The sequence below is a fragment of the Micromys minutus genome (genome assembly GCF_963924665.1).
Source record: "Micromys minutus genome assembly, chromosome: 25".
Taxonomy (NCBI): Eukaryota; Metazoa; Chordata; class Mammalia; order Rodentia; family Muridae; genus Micromys; species Micromys minutus.
The window spans coordinates 38,158,593-38,173,701 of NC_137960.1; the positions used below are offsets into that span (position 1 = coordinate 38,158,593).

Below are 15,109 nucleotides of genomic sequence, written 5' to 3' on the forward strand. Positions count from 1 at the left end.
ATGTATCTACATGCAGTGGTCTGTCAGCTAAGACCCTTTAGTGAGGAAGGAAAGAAGTCTTTCAACAGATGGGGCTTAGAAAACCAACCACATAAGAAACAATGCAATCTGGATTTGGAAAAGTGTTCTTAAGATTTGGCACGACCCACGTGGCACATGCCTCTAATCCTGGACCTCAGGAGACACAGGCAGGTGGGTTACTATAGGTTCTAGGCCAGCCAGCATTGCACAGTGAGAACCTTGCTAAATAAATAAACAAATAAACAAATAAGTAAATCAACAAGTAGATTTGATGTCCTCACCACAAAAGCCACAACAAAATTCTGGACTTCAGCAAAATTTAAGACTTGTTCTCTTTAAAACATTATCAAAAAACAAATAAACAAACAAAACCAAAGCCACAAGTCAGGAGAGAATACTCTTCTAATAAGGAACCTGAATCCAGGAACCTGAATCCAGACTGCATCGAACAACTCAGCCGTGAAAAGACAGCTCCCCCAACAGATGCTCACGAGTGCTGCAGAGAAATCAGGGCTCTCATACTGCTGATGGCTCAGCCACTTCAGAAAACAGACGCATAAGGTAGAATCGCCACATGACTCAGAAACTGTACTCCTGGGGGTGGGGACAAAGGAAATAAAACACTTGTCTATACAAAACTTGTGCAGGAGTGTTTATGTACCTGTCTCCTTCTTCTTTGAGACAGTCCCCAATCCAATGGAATCTTATCAGCCACTAGGAAATGAGTTCAGCAAAGACCCCATTTTTAAATAAGGACCCATTCACAGGACCTAGGGCTAGGACTTAAACATACAGTGTCGGGGAGGACAAGTAAATGTCTTTTGTTGGTGGCATACTTAAGACAGAATCTCACTCAGTAGCCCAGGAGCCTGGAGCTAACAATGTAGCCCAGGTTGGCACTGAACTTACAGCCATTCTGATAAGTGTTGAGATTACAGGTAAAGTGACCACACGGGGCTGTTAATTTTTATTCGTCATTTATTTTAATATATATCCATAAATTATAAGTAGCAAATTATATCCTTGATGAAAGTCTTGCTAGAAAGGAGTGAGTCAGTTGAAAGGGACATCTCGAGTCAACAGTTCTATAGGTATTATTCAGACATTGTGAAAACTGGGAAGGCGGTATGCTAGCATGGGAAACACGCTGAGCTACAGTCAATCTTTACCTTCTGTAGCAATGGAGCCCTCTTATGGCGTTATGGATAAACCATTCCCAGGAGCCCAGAGAGATGGCTCAGTGGTTTCAGAGTCTGTACTGCTCTTGCAGGAGACCCGAGTTCAGTTCCCAGCACCCACACTGGATGGGTTTAGAATGGAGCCCTTGCACAACCGTCTACAATATTAACTCCAGGGGGAAATCTTACGCTTTCTTCTGGCTGCTGTTGGTACTGCACCCACATGCGTAAAGCCACACTCATGTACATAAATAAAAAGGAAAGAGAGTAAAAACGTCACCAAGGAATCTTACAGTCTCCCCCAAAGCAAAGCCACTGTGCTACAATCTATTGATTGAAATTTCCCTCTTACATCTTCTTGTTTTAGAAGATGACTGCTGCTTACATAGTGGATACTCTTTATTCTATTAAGAACCATGAAGTCATTAAACAGACAGGTAGATGTGTTGCTGGTGTGCAGAACTCCTAGGAACCTAACGGCACCGTAACATACAAAGGAAGACCATTTTACCAGCAGGAAGAATTACTTTCAGTTTTGTGGCAGACCATACTGTGAACAGCAGATGGGGCCAGCGGGCCTGAAATCATCCAGAACAAGTCTCCACAGAGACTTCATCTTCCTTCCACACAGACCTGGAAAACCTCAGGCCTGGCAGGAAACATGGCCCGTGTCTCTTCTCTCCTGGATCCTCACAAAGTCCCTACTCATCTGAAATAAGCTGTCTGTCCCCAGCGAGAGAATCCAGCCTGGGTGAGTCCCTCGTGTGTGTCCAGGCCAGAGCCCAGAGAAACCACTTGTAAATCGTTCTGTGTCTCCTTCAGAGAGAACAATACCCTGCTTTCTGTGCACCGGGTAAGAGCTTGCTCAGGCTTAGAGGCAAGCGCATGCGCAGCGCATGCATACAAATGGCAGGGAGCTTTGGGATTTGGGTGTCTCGGGAACTTTTTCACCACTGTGGATCTGTTTGGGGCCCATGGTTTCCTCAGCTGCTGGGTATAAAAGCCCATGCATGGCCTGCCCCTGGTCTGGGGTTACAGTAGGAATGTGGGGTTCTTTCAGGATCCCTGTGGGCAGGTCACTCACCCAAGAGTCCTGGAGAACGCCAAAGAGGGACGCCGTAGAAGAAAAGGGGAGGAGGAGAAACCCAAGAGACAGAGGAAGAGAGTCCCTAAGCAAGGGAGACCTGTGTGCCAAACACAGACAAGCCGAGCAAGCCTTAGCCCTCTGTGCCGAAGGGACAGACTCGGCTGCAAACAGCCAAGAGAGCTTGGACCATTGGTTTTAGTCAGTGGATCGAAGGCTTGAGCTGCAGCAAGTTAACCACCTGCAAAAGCCCCCTCACACAGTATCTCTTTACCCAGTGATGCCTAGACTCCAAGCTAACAGGCGAGTCCACCATTTCCACTCCGCAGTGTACCACACCATGCACATATGCCACATCACGCGTCAAGCTCTCGCTCGCTGGCTTGCTTTCTCATCTTATTTCTTCCACATCGGTCAGAACTTCCCAGTTGAGGGAGCAGATGTACAGAATGAGCCCTTGGTAGAGTCATTAACGCTCCCTTGCCCCAGGCTGAAAGTCACGGCCCACCTTTCTCGGGGACTGTCCGGTCCTGTGCAGCTCTGCCTAGTTCTTGGGCGGGGTTCAAAGGGTACAGCGAGAACAGCTCGGTCTGGCTACACCAAGAGCTGGCGGCACTTCAGTCTCAGAGCCCAGAGAAGAAAAAACTGGACTGAGGCCTGCCAGACACAGCTTCCAAGCGCTGTGAAGTACTTACCAGGGAGGCCTAGCCCGGGAGAAACAGCAGATCTCTGTGGAGAAGCTAGAGGCTGGAAGGGCTGGGTTGGGGGCTTTCTCTGATCTCCCCCAGACACAAGTGCCACGCATCCTACCTGGGTGCGGAGTCCTTGCTCCTGACAGCTTAGCCCACACTCCTGGGGGTTGCAGCTCCGAACACGTGCCAGATGCTGTGGGACCCCGCGTCCTCTAAGGGACTCAGAGGTCACAAATAGACACCCTTCCTCTGCAGCTTTTGAGGAGGCTCTGGTCGCAGCTTTTCTGTTCCCAGGCTCAGTCCCGCCCTTGTTCATACAGATAAGCAATTCTCATTTTCCCTTAGGGCCTCAGTGGCCCAAGCCTTGCCTTCGTGGTTCAAAGGGCACCCGGCCACACCACCTATGGGTGGAGCATTTCATTCGCTCAATTACATTTTCCATTAACTTAGTCTCTAGCCAGTATAGATTTTTCTTCCTTTAGCTTGCTCCCAGCTCCATCACCCAGCCCGAGGACCAACCCTGGCTCCTCTCTGGTCCATTTTAGTGAAGTGCATTTACATTTTCCCGTCGCTAACGAGAGGAAATGCCGGACACCTGCATCTCTTTCTTTCTCCAGTATGTTTCTGGTTTGTCTGAGATTTGTTCTAAGCTATGGGTTGATTTTCCTCCCCTGGAAACTTGGACCAAAGACGGTTCTGACTGAAGTCAGCTGTTTAGAATAAAGAATTCCCTTTGGGCCTCCAGAGGACCGCGGGCTCCGTGACCACCTTCCCTGGGATCTTGACAGTTCTGCCAAATATCTATCCCAGAGCTTGTGGGAAACTCAAGTGAGCAGAGGAGGCAGTGGGGGGCGGAGGGGGGGATGTGGGAGGAGGTGGGGGCTGTGGGGGGCGGGGCAGTGGGTTTGTTGCCCTTTTATAAATTTGGGGGCTGGAGAGTTGGATTTAGTGAGAAAAGTGCTTTGCTGAACAAGTGTGAGAACGAGTCAGAATCCTAGAGCTCCTATATTCACACTCACAACTCTCAACACATAGAGACACACACATCACACACACACACAGACACACACACATAAACATGCTCACACATACAGTTACACACACACACATTTACACACAAACACATGCACACATACTTATGCACACAAACACACTCACTCTCACACACACTTACACAAATACACACGAGTGCACACACATACTCATTCACACACATAAACACACACGCATGTGCAATACTCTCTCTCACACACAGACACACACTCGTACACAAATATGCACACTAACACACACTGTCTCACACAAACACACACTTACAAACACCCACACTCACACATAGACACTTACACACAAACACACACACTCTCTTTCACACTTGTCTCTGAGAAAATAAGGTGACTCTGCTAGAGAATACCTCAGCAGCCAAGTGCAGCTGATTTTCCAAAGAGCCAGTTATGTTCTTTGCACCCATATCAAGCCGTTCACAAGCCCTGTGACCAATTCCAGGAAATCTGATGCCCTCTCTGAACTCCTAGGGGCCCTGAACTCACACACATATGCATATAATTAAACAGAAAACAAATCTTTTAATAAAAAGGTAGAGAGGAGAGGCCCTCCCTTGGAGGTGAGGGAAGGCAGAAGACACACTGAGACTCGCCTGGTTGGAGAGGTGGGAGTCTGGGGGGCTGGAGGTGAGCTGCCCCAGGGTGGAGAGTGTGAGAGCCGACCCTGCCTCTTGTCTGCCCTTGTTGTGGTTGAGGGAGAAATGCCCTTTCCCATTTGACCCTTGCTGCCTGTGGCAGGCAGGAGAGCGCCTGCCCCTTACCTGTAGCACTTGGATGAGCTGGCATCAAGGGCAGGAGAGCTGGCCCTGCCCCTTGTCAGCTGTGGCACCGGGTGAGCTTGCCTGGGACAGTGCTAGAGAGCTCACCCTAGTGGTGTGGGCATGGGAGAGCTGGCAGGCTGACCAACTCAGCTACCACACAGGCCCAGATCCAGGGCTTTGAGCTGGCCTATGCCAACATCCACCCATCTATGAACTGCTGGAGGGTGTGAAGGGGCTGGTCCTGCAGATCCAAAGCTGCAGGGTCTCCATGACAACAGGGCAACGTCAGGCTATTTGAGGCCCCAGTAGTGATAATGTAGCAGTAGCCAGACCATGCCAATGAACATTTGCAAGTAAAGAAGTGTGGGCAAAAGGGTGTGCCACGGGACACATTCTAGCTCTCACGACAGATTTTGTTTTGTTTTTAATTTTTGTTATCTTTTAGGATGGGGGAGGTAGCTGGGGTTGAGCAGATGTGGAGGGGCTGGGAGACGGGTAGCATTGGAGCACATGTGGTGTAGTTCACGGGGAATCAATAGAAAGTTTACAAAAGGTGGCGAGGAGCTGAGAAAGACTCTCTGTGTGTAGGGTTGACCTTCATAAATGTGCACATATGTGCACCCCCATGCACACACATACACCCCCTGGCTTAGTTAGACTTTCTATTGCTGCAATGAAATATCCTGAGCAAAAGGAGTTTGGAAGGCAGGCAGGTGGATCTTTGAGCTCAAGGCCAGTGTGGTCTACAGAGTGAGTTCCAGGACAACCAGAACTACTCAGAGAAATCCTGTCTTGGAAAAAAAAAAAAAAGAAAAGAAACCAAGTTGGGGAATAAGGTGTTTATTTGGCTTTACACCTCCACATTATGGTCCATCATTGAAGAAACCCAGATTAAGGCAGGAACCTGAAGGCAGGAGCTGATGCAGAGGCCATGGAGGAATACTGCTTACTGGCTTACTCCTCATGGCTTGCTCAACTTGCTTTCTTATAGAAGCCAGGACCAGCAGCCCAGGGGTAGTCCCTCTCCCATCAATTACTACTAAGAAGATGCTCTACCGGCTTGCCTAGGTAGCTTTCATGTAAAAAAGCATTAGTGTCATTTGCTGTCTGGTGTTGGAGCTGGCAGGCTTCTGACAGCCTTTGGGAAGCCCCAGAGCCATTAGGCACAGCTCACAGTGGCCGAATCCTTATGTCCATCTGCACCAAGTGGCAGGACAAGAACATGTCACTGTGGTCCTGCGAAAGACCAACTTCAGGTTCCCTGGATGCCCAGGAGCCAACTCTCAAAGACCTGGGCTCTGCCAGCAACTTGTTCGTGGTGGCTATGGGGGACAAATATGTCCCCAATCATGGATCCTTTAGATGAGTGGCAGACCCTGTGCTCTGGAGGGTTCTCATCAGCCCCTCGGTTAATCTTGTTCATGAATAAATATTGCTTCCTACTCCCACACAGAAGGGGGCAGGGAGTGAACCCAGGTTTAATCTAGGAAATGATTGCTAGTGTGATGAGATGGTTGGGGCAAAGACTGTGTTTCTCAAGGAACAGGTCTGTGCCACAGGATAGGGGCCAGCATGGCACTCTCCTGAAATCTCACCACACAGGAGTCAGGAGGACCACCAGTTCTAGACCTTACCTCAAAAATCCTAAGATGAGGGCACTTGATAACTTAATATTTACCTGCATGTTCAAGTCAAGGCTATGATGCCCCGGAACCAAAGAAAGAGAGAGAAAGAGACAAAGACTAGAGTTGATCTCCAAAGGCAATGTACACAACTATCTAGAAAAAAGCAGCAAATGTTTGTCTCTGCCAAGGAGCTCATGAGTGACAGATGACAATCTGCTTCAAATGCTTACCAGAAACAGAGAACACAATGTCACCCTGTACATAGCAGAATCTCTCAAGTTAAAACCAGTGGCCTCTGTTCCTTCCTCATCCCCTAAGCTGCTATGAAGTGATCTGAAATCAACCAGGATTTGCTAGGAGTGGGAGGGGCCCAGGGTCGATGAAAGAAGCCAGCCACGCCCACTTTCACCATTGTGGGCAAGTGACTTTGGAAACTAGCAACATAGTAGGAAAACTGAGTTAGATATCACACCAATCTGAACACTTTAGTTGTTGAATAAGAATGTTTTGTGACATGAAAGGAACTGGAAACATCCCAAGATTTGTCCTAAATGTCATCCATGGTTGGGGAAGAGCTGGTTCCAGAGGACAGACGTCCAGAGCAGTGGGAAACATGAATTGTGTGCTCCTGGTCACGCCCACCTTCACCACTGTGGGCAAGTGACTTTAGAAACTGTCCTTTGGTTCCAGAGGACAGACGTCCAGTGGGAAACATGAATTGTGTGCTCCTGGTCAAGTCCCGTGAGTCTCTCTGATCAATGCAACAAGGGTTTGGAAAATGAAACCTTATATCTCTGCTAGTCTCATGCCAAGACCTTGTAGAAAGTTAACTCAATGTATTTCTCGGTACACTCTGGTTAGGAGGCAACAGAAAGGATACTCTATCTGCATCTCCGATTTCTTGTCTAATGTAGGAAGTACAGGTCCAGAGAATGGAGAAGATCTTCTGTAGCTCACACAGAGACATGAAGAAATGCAGAGAGGTATGTGGCTCTTTGTTGTGTTCTAGGAGTCACTCCACAAACCACATGAGCGTCCCTCTCAGTCAGACACGGATGGTCTATTGAATGCACACCCTAATACTTACCAGAGCAGGACCACAAAAAGAGTCAAGAGCCTAATTGTGGTACCCGATTGTTTTCAGGTTCACAAACAGGTTCAAAAGCTTAAAAGGCAAGGAGAGGTAAATTCTCAAGACAAAAGTAATTCTCAGCGAAGCTTTAAGCTAATTGGTCCTGAGTAAAGTAACGGGGTGGTGGATGGGTGCTGAACAGGGGGATTTGAAAACATTGAGAGCAGGTGAATTATAGTCATGACCTTTTGGCTTATTAGTAGCATTCTTCAGTGTCAGCCACAAAAAAAAAAAAAAAAAAAAAAAAAAAAAAAAAGAAAGAAAGAAAGGAAGAAAGGAAGAAAGAAAGAAAGAAAAACAAAACAAAAAACCAAAAACCAAACAAAACCCACAGTGAGCTCATACACAGGCTCAGGAGGTTCTGCCCAGTGGTCATCTCTGGCTCAAGCCTAACAGTTCATATTGACCTTTAACTCTATGTAAAGCTTTGTAGGATTCCTTAACTGTAACAAACCACAGGACATACAGAACAGAACGGAACAGAACAGAACAGAACGCGATAGGCGGTCAGCATGACCTTGTTCTGAGTCAAGTTGTTTTTCTGTCAGTGACTGGCAGGCATGTTACAGCAACACTATGAAATGTGTTGGCCAGCCTGGAACAAAACGCTACAGCTATGCTGGGGGTGGGGAGGGGTCAGACCCCAATAGTCTTACATTCGTTGATGGGAGAAGGCCCGTCTCAGCTGTAGGTGGCAGCATTCTCTGGGAGGAAGTTCGAGGTCAGTACAACGTGAAGGGTAGCAGAGCCTTAACAGGGTCTGCTGCTCTCTGATCCCTGACTTCTGCTGTAACCTCTTCACTTCCCCACCATGATGAACTCCACCCTGGAACCATGAGCCAAACCCAACACTTTCTCCCTTCAGTCGTTCTTGTAAGCTGATCACAGCCCCTCAGCTGAGATTCTTTGGTATTGCTTGCTTAGTTCAACAATTTCAGAGTCCTTCAACAACTTTGCAATGATGAACAATTACCCAGAGTTTCCTTACAGTAGGGGGAAGAAAATCATTCCCACCCCAGGGTGGAGAAGATGTGATGTGGTCTTACAGTACGCACACATGCCACAAAGATAGACTCTCATTTTTCAAGAGCTGGAGATACTGCATTGCTCTGCAGCATAGGATGGAAATAGTCTAGACTCCAAAGTTCCAGTCAGTTGGGAGTCCTCCCAGCAGCCCAGAGAGACAGGCCTGGGCCTCTCTAGGACTGCCCAGCAGCTCTCTCACCTGCCCACCTTGAGAGACGGCAACTGCAGCAGGACAAAACACCTCTGTCTTACCTGACTCAGCCCTCCCATCCTCTTTCTCCTGGGCGTTCTCAGAGGCACCGATGCTCCCAGGAAAAGGCAGGTGGCTGAAGAGGTTGTCACACAGGAGGCTGCGGCACAGTTTGGTCAGGAAGCGGAGGACATAGCCCAGAGTGTTCACCACAGGCAGGCTCCTCAGGTGCTGCTCACCGTCAAAGGAAGCCGAGACTGGAAAACCAGAAAGAGCAGCTTAGAGCTGGACACTAGCAGGCGGCAAGGCCAGTCCGCTCTCTTGCATTTGTAAGCAGGACACACTGAGTTATACGGGAAGTCTCGCTAACTGCAGGCTGCCTTAGTTGTCATATCCCCTGTCTCCTTGGTCTGGGACAACGAGTCAGCCTTCCCTTGCTTTTCACGACCATGGCAGCTTGGGCTAGTTCTGCCCAGGTGGCGCGAGGCCTGTTGCTCCTCCATTTGCTTTTGTCTGATATTTGTCCTCATGGCAGGAGTCACAGGACCGGGGACAGGGGAGAAAGACTACGGAGACTTCTCTGCACAGCAGGCAGGAGCCATGGCGTACCCACAGGTTCTTCTGGGGTGTGAAGCTTCCATGCTTGGTGGAGCCAATGAGCTCCGCATCCTTTCAGCCTGGCCTCCATATTCTGGTCCCTGGGCCCAGTCGCTAAGTCTGCCCATGCTCACTGTGATCCCCGGACACACACTCTTTGTCCTGGGTTGTCAAACACTATGTGACTTCTTTTGTTCCTCAGATGGTCCCAGCTTTTATTTTCCGAGAGCTCTGCTGGGGTTGTCTCCTGTGTCCCTTCCATTTAACACCTTCTGATTGTTCCAGGTTTATCCCTGTTCAGTCTTAGAATGAGCCATTCTCCAACCGTCCAGCCTCTTTTTATTAATAAGTGCTGCAGAGAGACTCCATCAGAGTGGGAGGAGCTTCACTGCTTCTGCATGAACTTTGCAAGTGGGCAGAGAGTTAGAGGTGTGCATGTGTGCTCCACTGTTGGAATTACTTACCTGTTGATATTTCTACCTAGGAATCCCATACCCAAGAGTGGAGAGCGGATTTAGCAATGCTGGGTCTTTCTTTATCCATGTCTGAAGGAGGAGACAGAAACAGATACTTGAAGTCTCCAGCTCTGCATATGTTACCAGAGGACCTAGGGTGGGGGGGGGGGTGTCACAAGGAGTCCTGAAGAGAGGTCTTTAAAAAGGTCTAGAATGACATTTGTGAGAATTCTGGAGTTTTGGGTTCTTTTGAAAGTGTGGAAATATAAGAACGTGCTTACATTTTAATCCAGGGTGCAGGGATGTGGGGATAAAACTGCAGATAGTTTCTGTGATTGCGTGACGTTTGGAATTCTGAGAACTTTTCAGAGGGTACATAAATTCAACGGCTATGAGAGGCAGGGTTGGTGGTTGGTGGTCATTTAGGGAGTCTGTGAGTACCCATGGTCAAAGAGGAAACAAAAGGGAAGAAATTAGATTCAGAGATTTTTCTTAATTCCTCTCTTCCCTCTCTCCTTGTCTCTCTCCTCTCTAGGGTTAGGGAGTAAAACCCACACAGTAGCAAAGGCTAGCACCAAGTCTTTAACCCACCTCTCCACATCTAGGCTGACAGAAAGTGGTACTCTTTCCCGAAGCTCTGAGAAAAGCTCGTCCTGTCTCGTCTCACAGTCCCCTCAGAGATGCACTCCAGCTCCAGTGTGAGGGACAAAGACACCTCAGAGAGGACCCGCGCACAGCAACTGCAAGCAGGCAGCCTCCTGACTCGTATTCCCCACAGGCTAGCAGATGGCAGGGGCTCCCACGGCTAGTTTTTATTAAAACCAGACGGCAGGAGAGTCCACTCTTACATGGAGAACAGTTCACTTTAGCAAGGCCTTTGGCATTCATTTTCTCACAGGCCCCCTGACCAGCCCGTGAGGACAGGACAGAGGCTGGGGAGAGCCCTAGGCTGGGTTTTTCAGTTCATGTGGCTTCCATGTGGTGCTCCCCTTTTATTTCAAACCCCATATGGCTCTAATCCAGGGGCCAGCCACAGATGACACAGCCTGTCTGTCATCCTGCTTTCCCAGAACATCACAGGTCCCCTCTCAGTATAGACAGTCTTTAAAAGGCTTAGTGATATAGAAACTTGCTGCAAGGTAGAAGGGTCTCACTCGGAGGGGGGGTTGGGGGGACTTGGATCACGTGTTCTATGAATATTCATGGGATTGCACACATGGTGGAAATCCCATTTCTTCTAAGAGGTTATAGAACTACTGAGTTCATAAATTCTCCCTCTTGGAAGTTGCAGCTAAGGCAGAGCATCCTGGGTGTTTGGGAAGGATGGTGGGGTTCTATGGTGTTGCTCCCTTCAATTCTTAAGAGTATCAGGATGCATGCACCCTCTTCTAGCCTTTAGATTCCTCAGTGATTCTGCCAGTACCCATACAGCCAGATTCTGGGTGCTGTGTTGTAGAGTGTTCCGGGAGCAGTACCCTGAAGATCAGCTTCTAAGTGCAGAGTGGTCACCTATTTCTCCTGAATCCCGCCTCCCCTCTCTGGGATTGATGCTGTCCTGTAGCTTTGTTGAACATCCATTTTCAACTATAACATGAGAAGCCACCCCACATTCCATGGCCTCAGGGTAGAGGCAAGAAGCATTGGATCAATGCTAGAACATTCTCTAAGACATCAGGAACAATGGTCCACTCCAGCTTTCTGGGAACTACCTCTGACACCTGGAACTCCAAAAGATGCCCATTCTGGTCTTACATCTCTCCAGTGCCAAGGCCCTGAGGCCACAGAGAGGAAAGAGCAGGAAAGCTAGGCTCAGGACCAGTTCTTCCAGCTCAGGGTTGGGGAATGGAGAGTGAACACAGAGACAAGAGACCCTTCCTCAGCCCCTGATCTGTCTTGAGCTCTGCTATGCAGCAAGGAAAGAGGACAGGGTAAGAAGGTGGTTCAAGTGGAAGGCAGAGGTGCAGCAGAGAAGGAACTCCAGGAGGAATTTCTTTTCTTTTTTTCATTTTTTAAAGACTTATTTCACGTATATGAGTACACTGTCACTGTCTTCAGACACACCAGAAGAGGGCATCTGATCCCATTACAGATGGTTGTGAGCCACCATGTGGTTGCTGGGAATTGAACTCAGGAACTCTGGAAAAGCAGTCACTGCTCTTAACTGCTGAGCCATCTCTCCAGCCCAAGGAGGAATTTCAGAAGGAACTCCTGGACTAGCTTCTCCTCCCCTCCCTTGTTCACAAGTCCTGTCCTATCTGCTGAAGCCCTTAGATATCCCCTGAGCCAGACACATGCTCTTAGACCTGGCCAAGGTTCTTCCCCCAACTCCATTTGCTTCCCTTCCCCCTCCCCTCCTCTTTTTATCTCTTTCCTTTCGTTTTTGAGTCAATGTCTCACTCTGTAGCACAGGTGTCTTAGAACTCTCTGTGTAGCACACACTGGCCTTGAACTCAGGATATCCCTGCCTGTGCCTCTGTAGTTCTGGGACTCCAGGCCTGCATCCCCACAGCTGCTTCCCCTTGCTAGCCCTACAGCCGACTGCCAGGAAATCTCCCTTTCCTGTTGCTAAGGGAAGTCATAACCACAATGCTGAGCCAGGGAAAACATGGGGCTAACTCTCCACTTGACCTTCAATAGTGCAAAGCCTGGTGATCCAGGCAGCGACAAGAGTGGAGGATTTAGGGCAAAGAACAAGTATGATTTTATTCCAGAATTTTCTGTGGTTCGGCTGTGTCGTGGATATGTCTGAAGGCAGAGAAACAGTGTTGGAAATCAGGATAGGAAAACAAGACAAGGGTAAGGACCCAGGAAGTCAGTCCTGCTGTCTAGGTCTGGTAGCTGTCTCCCAAGTCGTCCCAAGAGATGCTCACAAGAAGACCTGGAGCCCGACAGGTAAAAGACAAACCCTGGACACACCCACTGTCCCCAACCAGGGATGGCTGCAGAGAGACCACTAGCATCCCTCCCACACCCCCAGACCTTACCTGACACCAGCTCACCGCGGTATCCCTGCTTGACAAGAGAGAAGACTAGCCTCGGCTGGTGCGCACAGTCAATGCACGCTTGCACCGCCTGCTGCAGGACAGCCGCAGGCCGCTCGGGCCCCAGGCGCTCCGGTAGCTGCTGCAGCTTCCTCCTCTCCAGGTATGGCCCTGCGTCGGCCTGTTTGTTAATGTAGAGGCACACTGTGGGCACAGAGAATGCCAGAGGTGAGATGTCTAACACGGCAGAGCGCATCAGGTCTGCGGGCTACATAGGCTGGGGGCTCTTCAGGCCCCGGCCTTAGCAAAGCAGCAAAGGGCAGACGTGTGCTCATCCTCCCCAGTGTACGGTCTAAAAAGGCTAAAAAGCTGCACGTTCTAATGGCCCGAGCTGGCTCTAGAGGCGACCTCCTGGCAGCGGGCGGAGGGATAGCTGCTCTCCTCTAACTGTGAAACGGAACAGAAGCTGACGACGACTCCGGCCCATGTGGACAGTTATAAAAAGGTATTTTCATCTAGGTAGGTACGCGACGAAAATCTGTCTCCTCTTCCAAGAAAAGTTGACTCTTTCTCTGTGAACATAAGCCAATGAAAGGCTCGTTGTGACACTGATCATTCTAGAAGCGGTATGAGGTTCCAGTGGGATTGCTATTTATAATTCCAGAAAATAATGGTCAAAGAGCCATCAGTAATTCTACGCTTAAAAGACTTATTTATTTTTACTGTATGTGCATACGTGTGTTCGCCTATATGTGTGTCTTTGTACCATGTGCATGCAGTGTCCTGGAATCTGGTGTCAGATCCTCTGGAAATAAAATTACAGACTGTTGTGAGCCACCGTGTGGGTGCGGGGAAGTGAGCCCAGCTCCTCTGCGGGATCCGAACCCAGCTCCTCTGCAAACATCAAGCTTCAGCCACTGAGCCATTTCTCAAGCCTCAAATTCCTCACACTTTTAACTATTTAATAAAATAATATATCTCACTATGAAATTTTGAACACAAATTGTGTTCATTTACATTTTAACTGTTAATGTATTGTGTATATTTTATAGGTGAGTATCATATTTATACAGCATAAATCTATAGAAAAACATCAGAATGTCTCTAACTGATTTTCCATGTTCAATAAATTTTCAGGGGGCATTTAATAAAATTTACAATTAAAAGAGGAAATAAAAACCTCACACGTCATTTTTATATTGGTGTGTGTGTGTGTGTGTACAAACTCACACATGCACATGTATGCGTTTGTATCAGGCATGCTGTCCATACATGTGGACATCAGAGGACAACTTGAGGGAATATGTTTTCTCCTTCCACTCTGTGTCCCAGGTATTGAACTTAGATCGCCAAGTTAGTTTGTCAGCAAACACCTTTACCTACTAAGCCATCTCAGGGATCAATATAAATTCATTTCTAGAGACTATATTTCTACTGACAAGATTGTCCAATGGATTGTTGTTATTATAGAAATAATAATTATATTTATATGAATATAATGAATAATATTAATATAACAGTCAGTTGGCTGAGGGCTCTGATAGAGGATGTCAGCGGATTCGACTTACTTCTGTTCTTAGGACACGGCATATGTGCTCACTCACAACTATTCCACCTGTAATTTGGCAATAATTGCCCAACAGGTCAGCCTGACTTCAGACTGTTCTGACATAATGTGTCCTGTCCTCTACTGTCCACTGCTTGAAGATTTAAAGTAACAATGTTATCGTGACCTACTTAGAAAGACCGATTTCTTTGCTCCTCAGCAAACGTAGATTTTCCTAGCTTGCCTCCTGAGAAAAATTATCTGCAAAGTAATGTGGAAATGTTATCTTCTCCCCTCCAGTGGCATAGCAAGGCTCTGCCTCATGAGTATTGTTGATAGTGTAGAATAGTTTTGAGACATAAAAGTTTTACGAAAGTAAAGTAAAACGGGATGTTAACAACAGGGGCCATGTTATCTTCCTTATCTTCCATGAATCAGTGGCCTTAAAGTGTTTGTTCCTCCTCGATGTGAGCATTTTTGATCAGAGGTCACTGATTCAGGGGAGTACTAAGGACTTTAGGGGTGAGTTGACTAGCAGGGCTTTGGGACAGTGACAGCAGGCAGGGGTCCCATGCTAGCAAGCCAGTCTGAGCTAGGAGTTACTATGGCTTCTCTCATGAAGTAGCGGAGGCTGACATGCTCGGAGAATGGCTCAGGGCTGCCTGTCAGGGCTACCTCGTGGATCTTGAAGACAATTGTCTCTGAACACAAGAATTCATTTCAGTCTCCAAGGCTCTTCCCCTCACCTCCGATGTTC

At 48.1% G+C, this 15,109-nt stretch overlaps 1 protein-coding gene across 1 annotated transcript in view; it reads right to left on the minus strand.

The window, feature by feature from the left end:
- SCML4 (Scm polycomb group protein like 4) overlaps nucleotides 1-15,109 on the minus strand; it is a gene marked incomplete at both ends in the record, with an annotated part of 89,658 nt that overhangs the window by 13,616 nt on the left and 60,933 nt on the right. The window contains 2 exon segments of the mRNA XM_080938297.1: nucleotides 8,836-9,030; nucleotides 12,810-13,010. Of these exon segments, the coding sequence (XP_080794423.1) occupies nucleotides 8,836-9,030; nucleotides 12,810-13,010 (396 nt within the window).